Here is a 13,088-nt window from a genome sequence, read left to right on the forward strand (position 1 = left end):
CCCCTCTTTTGTCATTATTAGTCCGTCAAAGATATCTAAGAAACTACAATTTACTTAAAATGTCACACGGGGGGTTGTTACCAAATTATTGGTGGAAGAATAGAGAAACAGGACAACTAGGTGTGGCTCCAGAGGTGACTGTTTGGTGCCGTTTAGAAAAGTTTAGTGTTTGGGCAACTCTCGTTTTCCTATCGAGCGTGTCAAGCATGAAACAATACCTGGAAATATAAGAGAACTAGCAACACAAGCATTATTTACTGAGGTCTTGTAAAACGGCTGCTTCCGAGACAACATATTAATCATAGTTTTTAGGCTACTGGTATAAAAGGAAATTGTAAAAGAGTTTTTTTTAATGATTTTAGGAAATATGTTTTGATGTACTTGTGTAATGCACAATGTTAGCTGCAGTGAGTGTCTTCTACAGCATCTTTGTCACTTAAAACTCTGAATTTTATATTGTATTATTGTTAAACTGTGTAATGTATGTTTTGAATGTGTTTTTTTCTCAGTTCTAACATCAATGTTTCGAGGGGCTGGAGTCGGAGATATCTACCACATCTAAATCTAAAACCTAGTTGTTTTTTTATGATCCATAGAGTAGGCCATTAAAGGAATATTTGCCTAATTTTTTTAAGACAAAGGAACAGTAATACTGCTGAACTAAAAATATGTCATTAGTAGTTAGCACATCAGTATATAGGATTATGCTTATATGATTTATAAGGCTAAGGACATTTTGAGATATTGCTATCTTTTAACACCGAGATTTCACTGTGTGAAGACTAGTACATTTTCTAAGGAGTACAAAATAGAAGATTTGATGCGATTTGACGCGATACCAGCATGGTGATAAACTGGTATATTTTGGCCATGGAAAGGATTCGGTCACAGGGACTCATACCAATCAGTTGCGACGCAATCCAAAAACATTCAAACAAGAAAACACCAGTTAATGCATGTGATTAACCACGAAAAATGATTGCATTATTCATGTATCAACACCGTTTAATCCCCCTGTGTGTTTTGACAAATCATCCATCCCCATCCATTTTCTACCGCTTGTCCCTTTTGGGGTCGCGGGGGGTGCTGGAGCCTATCTCAGCTGCATTCGGGCGGAAGGCGGGGTACAACATGCTCCTTTAATTTATATTGGGGTATTTTCTAAGTTAAATTATGCAATTGAGTAATCTACTGTGATTCATCGTGATTAATCACAATTCGGAAGTGTGATTAATCTGATTAAAAAAATATTCTAACTGTTTATAGTGAGGCTTTTGAATTTCAGCACATTTTTTTTTAACCTGCATGAGGATTATGATTAATTCTTCGTCAAGGTAGGAATATATATACATCCCATCAGTCGCCAACCTTGTTTGAGTTTGAGTTTGTGTTTGAGTTTGAGTTTGAGTTGATTTCGAACATGCATGCATACAACATGATACATCATGTTGGAGCAGACATTGTACAGTAAGTGATTGTTTTATTGTGTGTGTAGCTTGTACATCTAGTTTAGCTTCTAGCAATACTGCTACATGATGCTTAGTATTTTACTAAAAGCTGGATCTGTTTAGCACACAGCTTCCAAAACATGTAAATCATCCTCCTTATATTCAGGCTCAAAAATATAAGGTCCAATCTCCTCTCGCTAAAGAAAAGGGGAGCAGCAGAGAGAGGGAGGAGGACCGGAAGGAGAGACGGAAGGAGACGAAACCAGAGGGAAGCTGACGCAGCGCGAGAGAGGAGGAGAGCGAGAGACAGACGACGACGAGCGAAGGAGAGGAGCTGAAAAGCGACCTGGACTGAAGGTTTATTGGCAAAAATAAACGAAGTCACAACTGCTCAAATATGTCTCTGTTTGATGGTCCTGAGAACCTGAGCGACAGCTGGAGACTGTCACAGTCTAATTTATCCGATTATCAATCGAAGTAATAATCGACAGATTAATCGATTATCAAATTAATCGTTAGTTGCAGCCCTAATATACATATTTATATACTTAGTGTGTATATAAAACAATGATAAAGTGCTTTATAGGCAGAATAGAGCGACTTTGGCCTCATTGTTAGCTGACTTTTGCTAGCATTTATTTACGAGTTAGAATGCATAAAAAAGAAAAAAATATGTGTGCTTGTCTTACATAATAATAGGCAAAATTCACAAAAAAAGTGCAGTTTCCCTTTAACATACATGACCTCTCCAGTATTGTCAGTGATTTATTTATTATGTTGTTTTTCACACAACCATTAGCAGTATTTAAACCCAGTTTAAACCCCTCTTGATTACAGCAAATGGGAAAAGACCGACATCAGTACATGTGGTTGCTATTTGTGAAGAATGGTGTGGACGGGGAGGGAACAGGGGGGGGGGGGGGGGGGGGTCGAGGGTCTGCAGTCGGGATGCAGTCACCCCGACCTCTGTGTGTATATATGTATGTGTATGTTAATATGTGCTGATTGAAAAGCAGAGTAGGGTCTGGCGTGGGTGGACTTCTTTTCACATGCGTCCGGGGTAACAGAGAAGAGGCAAAGGGTGAAGGTCATAATGCTTTAGGGGAGGTAGAGTGTGAAAGGTCAAAATGTGTCTCGCTGGAGTTAACAAGGGCAAAAAGTTTGTGTGTGTGTGTGTGTGTGAGAGAGAGAGAGAGAGAGAGAGAGCGTGCAGTAACGCCAAAGCTGGGTCAGACTGGGTCAGTCAGGTTAGCCCAAGTGAAAGTGGGTCCAATTACACGTTCGTTAAATAATCAACAACATATTTGTGCGCCTATGAGGTAGGTTTAAGTAGATTTTCTCTGCAAACAAATATGATTAATACCCCATGAAACAATACAAACAGGTTTTCCATGTACACAAGCATGTTATGATAATGTACTGAGGAGACTTACATAGGTAGGGTCTTAGTGACTTACACATGAAGGGCTTGACACTGCTATGGATGTGCTTATGCTGCTTCAGCCCAGAGGACGTGGCGAATGTCTTGCCGCAGTCGGAGCAGGCGTGGGCCCGCGCCCCCACGTGCTGCGAGCGAATGTGCCTCTGAAGGTTACTGGGGTCTGTGAACACCTGCTGGGGGAAGCAACCGCAAAGACATGGGTGTTACTAGCTACCGACGTCACACGGGCCCCTACAGTGGAACCTCGATTCCTGAACGAGGAATCGAACATTTACACAACGCCAAATATGCCTCTGTGCGTGGACCGTGTCTCGGCGTACAAACTCTGCATTTATTTATTTATTCATTCATTTTGTGTGCTACTGGAAGCCCTACGGAGTCTGCCATTTAGATGACATCACTTCCCGTACACAAGAGGCGGGGCCCCTTACTTAACATCCTGTTTACATCCTGTACACTCGGGCACGGCTATTTCGAAGAGGTTCGAGGCTAGACCGTCTAAGACAGGGGTTTCCAAAGTGCGGCCCGGGGGCCATTTGCGGCCCGCAGCTAATTGTTTACCGTCCCGCCACACATTCTGGAAACACTATTGTAAAAATAAAAAAGAACATTAAAAAAAGTGGAATAAGGTGAAATATAACGAGAAAAAGTTGCAATGTTGACACAAAAACTGCCACGCAGGCTGTTTTTTTTTCTTTGGTCTTTCTTTATTTTTCTTTTTTTTGCCATTGCTCAAAAGAAAAAAATATGACAAAAAATCCGTGTTATAATGAATTATTTTCAGGGCTCCAATTACTTCAAATATTTCACTTTAAAATGTTTTATGTGGTAAATATTGCATAAAAACATCAAAGTTTTATTTGACAAAAGCGCATAAAACAAACAAAATAATTGTTCCAGCATAAAATCGACAGATATATCTGAAGTTGATCTCGTAACTTAAGTGTTGAAAGTAAAAGAAAAACCTAATAAAAATGTATCACTTTATGAGCGGGGCATCTTTTGGATCCCAAATATATTTAGTGATTTTTTATTTATCTTTTCACTGTGATTACTCAAAAATATGAAACAATTAAAATCAATGGTGTCCTGCATTATTGATCTTTTAGGGCTTTAATTACTAAATACTGCATATTTCAGTTTTACTATAAAAAAACTAAGTTGTTTTTGACAGAAAAGCCATAAAACATTTATTTTAATTTGTATTACTTTATATCAACTTGAAGTTGATATAGAGATTTACTGTAAGCGTTAAATAATGAAAAAAAATAATAATCTGACTTATTTTTAACAATTTAATGACTGAGACCCTTTATGGTCCCCGGGACCCTTAAAGGTAAAATAAATAAAAAATCCATATATTTTGTTATGGTTTGAAAATGAAAAATATCAAAACGGCCCCCACATGCTTTAATTTTTCCATGTGCGGCCCTTAGTGGAAAAAGTTTGGACACCCCTGGTCTAAGACATGGGTGTAAAAGTCAAGGCCCGCGGGCCAGATCCGGCCCACAAATGAATGATCTATGGATGTTATTTGATTAGTATTAGAACCGGCCCGCAGGCCACAGCCGCCTGCTGCTGTTTGGCACGCACCAATACTCCATCAGTGTTGGCGTTGGAATTTTCAAAATCAAATCATGAAAATGGGGTCCCGCAGTAAAGTTTTGGGGTCCCACTTTTTTGTAACCGTTTTGAAAACAAATGATACATGTATGCATTATCCTGTTATATCTCACATTCTATGTTGTGTTTTGGAAAAAAGGTTGTCATAAACATTACTTAATTCATTAAAAAAAATACAAAAGAAAACACATTTTATGCATACGTAATAGAGATGCGCGGTTTGCGGACACAACCGCGGAGTCCGCGGATAAACCTCGGGTCGGGCGGGTGACATGACGAAAAAAATTGATTTTAAATAGATTCGGGCGGGTGGCGGTTGAACCAATTCGGAAATATATATACAATGTATATTTTGTCATGGCTGCAGATCAATCAATAAAGGTTCATCTTTGTCGCAAAATTGTTCACTGTTTCACTGTGCACTCCGCCCTCGTCCCTATTTGAGCATTATAACGTTAACAAGTTAATATTCATTGAAATAAATTCAGAACATTTTTTTTACCTAACGAAAATATAGGCCTAGTCTTTCTAAAACATTTTTTTAACTTCTTAAAAGCATTGTTCTGCTTGCTGCAACTGCGCACACAAAGTGTGAGGAACGCACTCCTGATCTGAGGGCATTGGCAACAATAGTCAACACTTTCTTAATGGAAATAACAATAATATAATAATGATAAATAATATTATCACGCATTAATATTAATGTGTGGCACGCATTGAATGTCTCTGCTGCATTGGATCAGTCTCCTTTCTTTAACAGGCAAAAGCTTTCTAACCTCACTAATGCCTTGCATCGTCTATATTAGATATATAACAACGGGCGGGTGTGGTTTTGATAAAATGTTGGTTCGGGTGGATGGCGGGTGGATGACGACTTTTGTGATGCGATTTCGGATGAAATAATTGCCTATCCGCGCATCTCTAATATGTAAATGTGTTCAGTTATAAACATTCATTCACTTTCTTCTTCCCTTCATGGATGTAAACTTTACCGCTGCCGGTATTTTTTTCTATATGTTTATTGTAATATTTTCAAAATGTGTTTGTTCTATTTTTGGCCAAAGTAAGACAAAGAAAACAATCTGAAGTTGTTTTTATTTTTTTGTTTTAATGCCATGATTTTATTAGTCCGGCCAATAATTGCATTATTGGCTTTATCTAACAAAAAATCTTACGGTACATCAAACATATGTTTATTATTACAAGTTTGTCCTTAAATAAAATAGTGAACATACTAGACAACTTGTCTTTTAGTAGTAAGTAAGCAAACAAAGGCTCCTAATTTAGCTGCTGATATATGCAGTAACATATTGTGTCATTTTCCATTCTATTGTTTGTCAAAATTATTAAGGAGAAGTGGTAGAAAATGAATTATTAATTTACTTATTCATTTACTGTTAATATCTGCTTACTTTATCTTTTAACATGTTCTATCTACACTTCTGTTAAAATGTAATAATCATTTATTCTTCTGTTGTTTTGGGTGATACCACAAATTTGGGTATCAATCCGATACCAAGTCGTTACAGGATCATACCTTGGTCATATTCAAAGTCCTCATGTGTCCAGGGACATATTTCCTGAGTTTATAAACATAATATAAAAAAAAAAAAAAATGAAAGAAGATGTTGGGATGCCAAAAAATATCAACGTAATCATAGTAGTATCAACTAGATACGCTACTGCAGTGGTTCTCAACCTTTTTTCAGTGATGTACCCCCTGTGAACATTTTTTTAATTCAAGTACCCCCTAATCAGAGCAAAGCATTTTTTGTTGAAAAAAAGAGATAAAGAAGTAAAATACAGCACTATGTCATCAGTTTCTGATTCATTAAATTGTATAACAGTGCAAAATATTGCTCATTTGTTGTGGTCTTTCTTGAACTATTTGGAAAAAAAGATATAAAAATAACTAAAAACTTGTTGAAAAATAAACAAGTGATTCAATTATAAATAAAGATTTCTACACATAGAAGTAATCATCAACTTAAAGTGCCCTCTTTGGGGATTGTAATAGACATCCATCTGGATTGATGAATTTAATTCTAAACATTTCTTCACAAAAAAACAAATCTTTAACATCAATATTTATGGAACATGTCCACAAAAAATCTAGCTGTCAACACTGAATATTGAATTGTTGCATTTCTTTTCACAGTTCTTTTTGACAGATATTTAAAAAAAATCTCACGTACCCCTTGGCATACCTTCAAGTACCCCCAAGGGTACGCGTACCCCCATTTGAGAACCACTGCGCTACTGTATTTGGTACTTTTCAGAGGCTTTATAGTACCGAAAATGATTCGTTAGTATCGCGGTACTATACTAATACCGGTATATCGTACAACCCAATGTTTACATTGATTCCTATAGTGAACTTTGTTTCACTATATCAACTTTTCGGTTGGCGAACCATGTTGAAGAACCAATTAAGTTCATAGATCGAGGTTCCACTGTATAAAACAGACTAAAAAACAACAGCAGAGAGAATATATTCATATTTTGTCCCCCCCCCCCGCCCCATAAAGTCGTCACTTTACCTTTGAGCAGTTTTCACATTCATAGTGCTTGCCGCTGTCGTGTGACATCTGGTGTCGGATCAGGTTTGATTTCCAGTTGAATGCCTTAGGACACTGGTCACACTTGTATTCCCTCTCCTCAGAGTGGGACAGAGAGTGCGCTTCCAGACTGCAGGAAGCCAAGACGGAAACATAACATGAGAGGCAAGTAGTTAAAGGAATTCTTTCTGAAAATGTTGAATATCATCCTCAGGAAAGCTTTGACTCAGAGACTAAAAAATGTCCCTTTAGGGGAGATGACGCTGAAAAAACCTGAATAAATGCTTCCAGTGCGAGAACATCTGTCAGTCTTTATAGGATTTTGCAGGCTTTTTTGTGATGGTTCGGCTTAAAATGCTTGATATGACGGCAGCTTTTTCAAAAAGTTGCAGCAAAAGTTACCATGTTTTAAGGCTTTTTTTAATTAAATGATTTATGATGAAATGTGTCTTTTCTGACTTAACCTCTTAAGGCCCAAACTGTTTGTTTACATGTTTTTTTAATTTCTCTTTGCTATTTGGGCTTATTGGACCCTAATTAGGATAAAAACTAAAAATAATCTTTAAATATGATGTACTTAGTCCATAAGTACACAAACGTGTACTTCATGTGTAGTGACATGCACATTTTTATTTTTACACTTTTTTTTCCAAATTCCATTGTATGTTATACTCTTCTGACACCACCAAATAGCAGTATAAGTGTCCATATGTCGGCATAAGACCCCAATTCAGTAGTGTACACAATTTTGGAAAAAAGAGCTAAAAGGTGCTGTCCACGCATGTGGCCACTAAGGCCTTTGGAGGTTAAAGGGGTCATATTATGATTTTTATCTACATTTAAAACACTCCCTTGAGGTCTACAATGCATCTAATGACAGTTCTTTGTTCAAAAAGTTGCATAGATGATGACACATTATCTATCGCATTTTTTTTGTAACGTGAACGACCACATAAAAAGATCGGATTTGCCCAAAAAATCCGAAGTGGACATCCTACCCTGCAGTGTGAAGGTAGCACCTATAGACACAGTTTGGCTTAGTCCACACTCAGGTATCGTAACATGGCACCGTGCGCTATTTAAGTGAATTGGTACCCGGTAGGACCTGTGGGATTTGGTCTGTGCCAAAAAAGTACCAGATTTCATACCCATCCCTATTAGTTAGACCAGTGTTTTTCAACCTTTTCAGAGCCAAGGCACATTTTTTTTCATTGAAAAAATCCCGGGGCACACCACCAGCAGAAAACATTAAAAAATTAAACTCAGCAGCCGATATTGACAGTAAAAAGTCATCCTCGCAAATGTTGGATATGATTTCAAACCATAACCAAGTATGCATCACTATAGCTCTTGTCTCAAAGTAGGTGTACTGTCACGACCTGTCACATCATGCCGTGACTTATTTTGAGTTTTTTGGTGTTTTCCTGTGTGTAGCGTTTTAGTTCTTGTCTGGCGCTCCTATTTTGGTGTTGATTGTCATGGCATGTACGGATGCACTTTGTGGACGCCGTCTGCTCCACCCGCTGTAAGTCTTTGCTGTCGTCCAGCATTCTGTTTTTGTTTACTTTGCAGCCAGTTCAGTTTTAGCTTCGTTTTGCATATCCATCCCTAAGCTTCAATGCTTTTTCTTAGCGGCACTCACCTTTTGTTTATTTTTGGTTTAAGCGTTAGATACCTTTTTACCTGCAAACCACCGTCGCCGTTCCCGACATCTACAAAGCAATTAGCTACCTGCTGCCACCTACTGATATGGAAGAGTATTACACGGTTACTCTGCTGAGCTCTAGGCAGCACAGACACTCAACAACGGCACATTTGCGGATTATAATTACTGGTTTGCAAAAAATATTTTTAACACAATTAAGTGAAATTACATAATCTCCCACGGCACACCAGACAATATCTCACGGTACACTGGTGTGCCGCGGCACAGTGGTTGAAAAACACTGAGTTAGACAGTTGCGTTGCCTTTAAGTGCTGCTGGGACAAATCGGATTGGTGAAAATGACGATGATTGGCTAACGCGTGAAGGGAAGTTGCGAGGATTACACAAAGTTGCGAGGCGGAACATAATTCGCAGAGGTTGGTTGAATTTGCGTGAAATCCCGAATATATATATTAAAAAATGCTGATTGTTGAATATTTATGAGCATTGATCTATGGCAACTTGTTGTCCATACAATGAATAATCAGCATGTAATAAATTAAATATTCAGACGAAACAACACCTCCATGAGCCCCTTAAGTACGTCTTTTGAAGAAGAAAGTGTACCTTTGGATGTCCGGGAAGACCTGGTCACACTCTTTACACTCGTGAAGACCATGAGACAAGTGGATGGGTCGCAGGTCTTGAGGTTCCTGGGCAGTGTCACTGTCCTCTCCTTTGAGACAAGTAAGAAATCATCACAAATAACACTTGTATTTATCCAATTCATACCATATTTATAAGCCGCTACTTTTTCCCCCCACGCTTTGTACCCCGCGCTTTAAAAAAACACTGTCGCTAATTTAAGGATTTTTCTTTGCTCACAACCATAATATTTTGCATTCAACAAATAGTTATCATATAACACAGACAGAGACACTGGAATGGTGTGTTGTTGTTTGTGCTATGTTCGCCATCTTTTGCACGAGTTTGCTCACTGCAGGTGTTGCGGGCTGGAAACGTACTTCCTGTTTCGTTCATCGAACCAAAAGTATATTTGCCCATAGCGTTTCTGCTCGAAAGAATTCTTCAATCATCACTCCAAGCAACGTTTGTAAGTTTTATAATATAACTAAAACAATTCTTACTTACTAAACCGTCCCATGTGTGAGGTTTGTAGGAGTGTTTCCATGTAGAGATGTCCGATAATGGCTTTTTTGCCGATATCCGATATTCCGATATTGTCGAACTCTTAATTACCGATTCCGATATCAACCGATACCGATATATACAGTCGTGGAATTAACACATTATTATGCCTAATTTTGTTGTGATGCCCCGCTGGATGCATTAAACAATGTAACAAGGTTTTCCAAAATAAATCAACTGAAGTTATGGAAAAAAATGCCAACATGGCACTGCCATATTTATTATTATTATTATTTTTTTTTATTTTTAAATTTTTTATTTTTTTAATTTATTTTTCTTTCTTTCTTTATTTTTTTTTTTATAAAAAAAAAAAAAAAAAAAAAAATTAAAAAAAAAAAGGCCATATTTATTATTGAAGTCACAAAGTGCATTATTTTTTTTAACATGCCTCAAAACAGCAGCTTGGAATTTGGGACATGCTCTCCCTGAGAGAGCATGAGGAGGTTGAGGTGGGTGGGGTTGTGGGGGCTGGGTTTCGGTAGGGGGTAGCGGGGGGTGTATATTATAGTGTCCCGGAAGAGTTAGTGTTGCAAGGGGTTCTAGGTATTTGTTCTGTTGTGTTTATGTTGTGTTACGGTGCGGATGTTCTCCCAAAATGTGTTTGTCATTCTTGTTTGGTGTGGGTTCACAGTGTGGCGCATATTTGTACCAGTGATAAAGTTGTTTATACGTCTACCCTCAGTGTGACCTGTATGGCTGTTGACCAAGTATGCGTTGCATTCACTTGTGTGTGTGAAAAGCCGTAGATATTATGTGACTGGGCCGGCACGCAAAGGCAGTGCCTTTAAGGCAGTGGTCCCCAACCTTTTTGTAGCTGCGGACCGGTCAACGCTTGAAAATTTGTCCCATGGACCGGGGGGGGTGGGGGGTATGGTATGTTTATTTTATTTTTATTTTTAAAATTTTTTTTTTGGCATAAAAAAATACAATCATGTGTGTTTGCAGACTGTATTGATCTATATTGATATATAATATCTTGTGTTTTTTATGTTGATTTAATAAAAAATAAAAAAATATATTTTTTTAAATTTAATTTCGTTACCAATCAATCCACGGACCAGTACCGGTTGGGGACCACTGCTTTAAGGTTTATTGGCACTCTGTACTTTTCCCTACGTCCGTGTACACAGCAGCGTTTTAAAAAGTCATGAAATTTACTTTTTGAAACCGATTTCGATAATTTTGAAACCGATATTGACAATTTCCAATATTACATTTTAAAGCATTTATCCGACGATTATATCGGCAGTCCGATATTATCGGACATCTCTATTTTCATGCGTAGCTGTACGTGCTATCGTAAATTAATCAAGCTAGCGTCGTTAGCATTAGCGAATATGCTAACATGTTTACAAGTGTCTGTGTTAGTATTATCAACTTACAACGGCATTCTTTTTGTATTGTGTTATTTTCGTTAAGTCGCCAAAACGTCACCATGGAGTTATTAAGAATGTTTAGCTCATTGGAGAGCTAGCTTCCGCAGCTAGTGGGTCCATGTCTGTTTTGTGTGACAGGCACCGTTTGGAAACAATTAAGGTATGTAAATAAAAACATTTACAAAATCTTTTGCACCGGTATATACTGTATCTGCAGCTTATAGTCCGGTGCGGCTAATATATGTAAACATATTTATTTCTTTTAAAATTTGGTGGGTGTGGCTTGAATATCGGCGCTATAATATAAAGTTCCAAACCTGCATTAAGGAAAGAGGAAGTTGGCATCCCACACTGCTGCATTTGGTGGTCCAGTAGTTGGTTGCGGGACTCAAAGTGCTGGTCACAGTCCTCACAGCGGTACTGCCTCTCCTCTGATCGGCGAGTACAGCGAACATGAGCGAAATGTCCGAACACAATGTACGACAAAATGTGTGTGTGAGCGACACAGACCATGGATGTCAGGAGCCATGATGCTATCACATGAATACTCTTCAGCCTTCATGGAGAGAAGCAGCTCCTCTCCGGGGAAAATCTCTCGAGTGACTTTGTAGAAGATCTGAAAGAAGTAAAGAGGAACAGTTTTATGTCACATGTCAATATACACAACTTCTAATGTTGGACTTTGTATTGTACAACGTGGAGACTTTATGCCAATGTGGAGCTGGACCCCTTTGTTACACTGCAAAAAGTCAGTGTTCAAAAACAAGAAAAAAAAATACAAAAATTAGGGGTATTTTATTTGAACTAAGCAAAATTATCTGCCAATAGAACAAGAAAAATCGGCTTGTCAAGACTTTCCAAAACAAGTAAAATTAGCGAACCTCAATGAACCCAAAAATACCTTCAAATAAGTATATTCTCACTAATAACAAGTGCACTTTTCTTGGTAGAAATAAAAAAATAGACCTTTTTGCTCAATATGTTGAAAAATATTCTTAAATTAAGTAAATGCTAGTGCCATTATCTTGACATAATGATATGCGCTCGGCATCATGATTTTTTTTTTTCATGCTTGAAGTAAGAAATTATTACTTTAAAACAGTAGTTTTATACTTGTGAGTGTTGATGACACAGCTTTGCAACAGTTGATATTCTAGTTTCAAGCATGTTTTACTCAATATAGGTAATAAAATCTCAGCAACAAGCTGTAATATCTTACTGAGATCATTTAGGACCGAAACCTTTAAAACAAGTAAAACACTCTAACATAAAATCTGCTTAGTGAGAAGAATCATCTTATCAGACAGAAAATAAGCAAATGTCACCCTTATTTGAGATATTTAATCTTACTTAGATTTCAGTTTTTGCAGTGCATTTTTATGACCTTTAAATACACCCACCGACCTCACCAAATATCACCAACCTTGTCCAAAATGTTTGCGCTATTAATGTTGTTATTGTTTTACTATTCAGACCCACGATACCAGAAATTCAGTAGTCGATACCTATAAATGTTCATAATTCTTGATACTTATTCGATAACAATAAAAAATTTAATAAAAAAACACATGTACTTTTAAATGTACTACTTTATCGAACACTGTTTCAAACGGTCAAGTCTTTAAGCTCATTGTGCTTCAACATCTTTTTGCACTGAATTCTAATTGCAGCCTCAGCTGCCAAGAGGTTAACTATACATTCAAAAAAGAACGGTAGTGGCCTATAGCCTCCTTGTATATCAAAACAAACAATACTGTGCTTAACAATGTGGTCACAAATAACAACAAT

The 13,088-nt window shown here is 37.5% G+C and overlaps 1 protein-coding gene across 11 annotated transcripts in view; it reads right to left on the reverse strand.

The window, feature by feature from the left end:
* mecom (MDS1 and EVI1 complex locus) overlaps positions 1-13,088 on the reverse strand; it is a 388,765-nt gene that overhangs the window by 48,716 nt on the left and 326,961 nt on the right. For 3 of the 11 annotated variants that reach the window (XM_062068346.1, XM_062068344.1, XM_062068343.1), the window contains 5 exons: positions 11,811-11,916; positions 11,618-11,731; positions 9,343-9,451; positions 7,053-7,200; positions 2,906-3,059 (listed from right to left, as the gene is read on the reverse strand). In XM_062068346.1, the coding sequence (XP_061924330.1) occupies positions 2,906-3,059; positions 7,053-7,200; positions 9,343-9,451; positions 11,618-11,731; positions 11,811-11,862 (577 nt within the window). In that variant the 5' untranslated portion in view covers positions 11,863-11,916. Of the gene's footprint in view, positions 1-2,881; positions 3,063-7,052; positions 7,201-9,342; positions 9,452-11,617; positions 11,732-11,810; positions 11,917-13,088 lie in introns of all 11 variants that reach the window. The other 8 variants (XM_062068345.1, XM_062068342.1, XM_062068341.1 and 5 more) reach the window with 3 other exon arrangements.

This window comes from Entelurus aequoreus, linkage group LG13 (assembly GCF_033978785.1).
Source record: "Entelurus aequoreus isolate RoL-2023_Sb linkage group LG13, RoL_Eaeq_v1.1, whole genome shotgun sequence".
Taxonomy (NCBI): Eukaryota; Metazoa; Chordata; class Actinopteri; order Syngnathiformes; family Syngnathidae; genus Entelurus; species Entelurus aequoreus.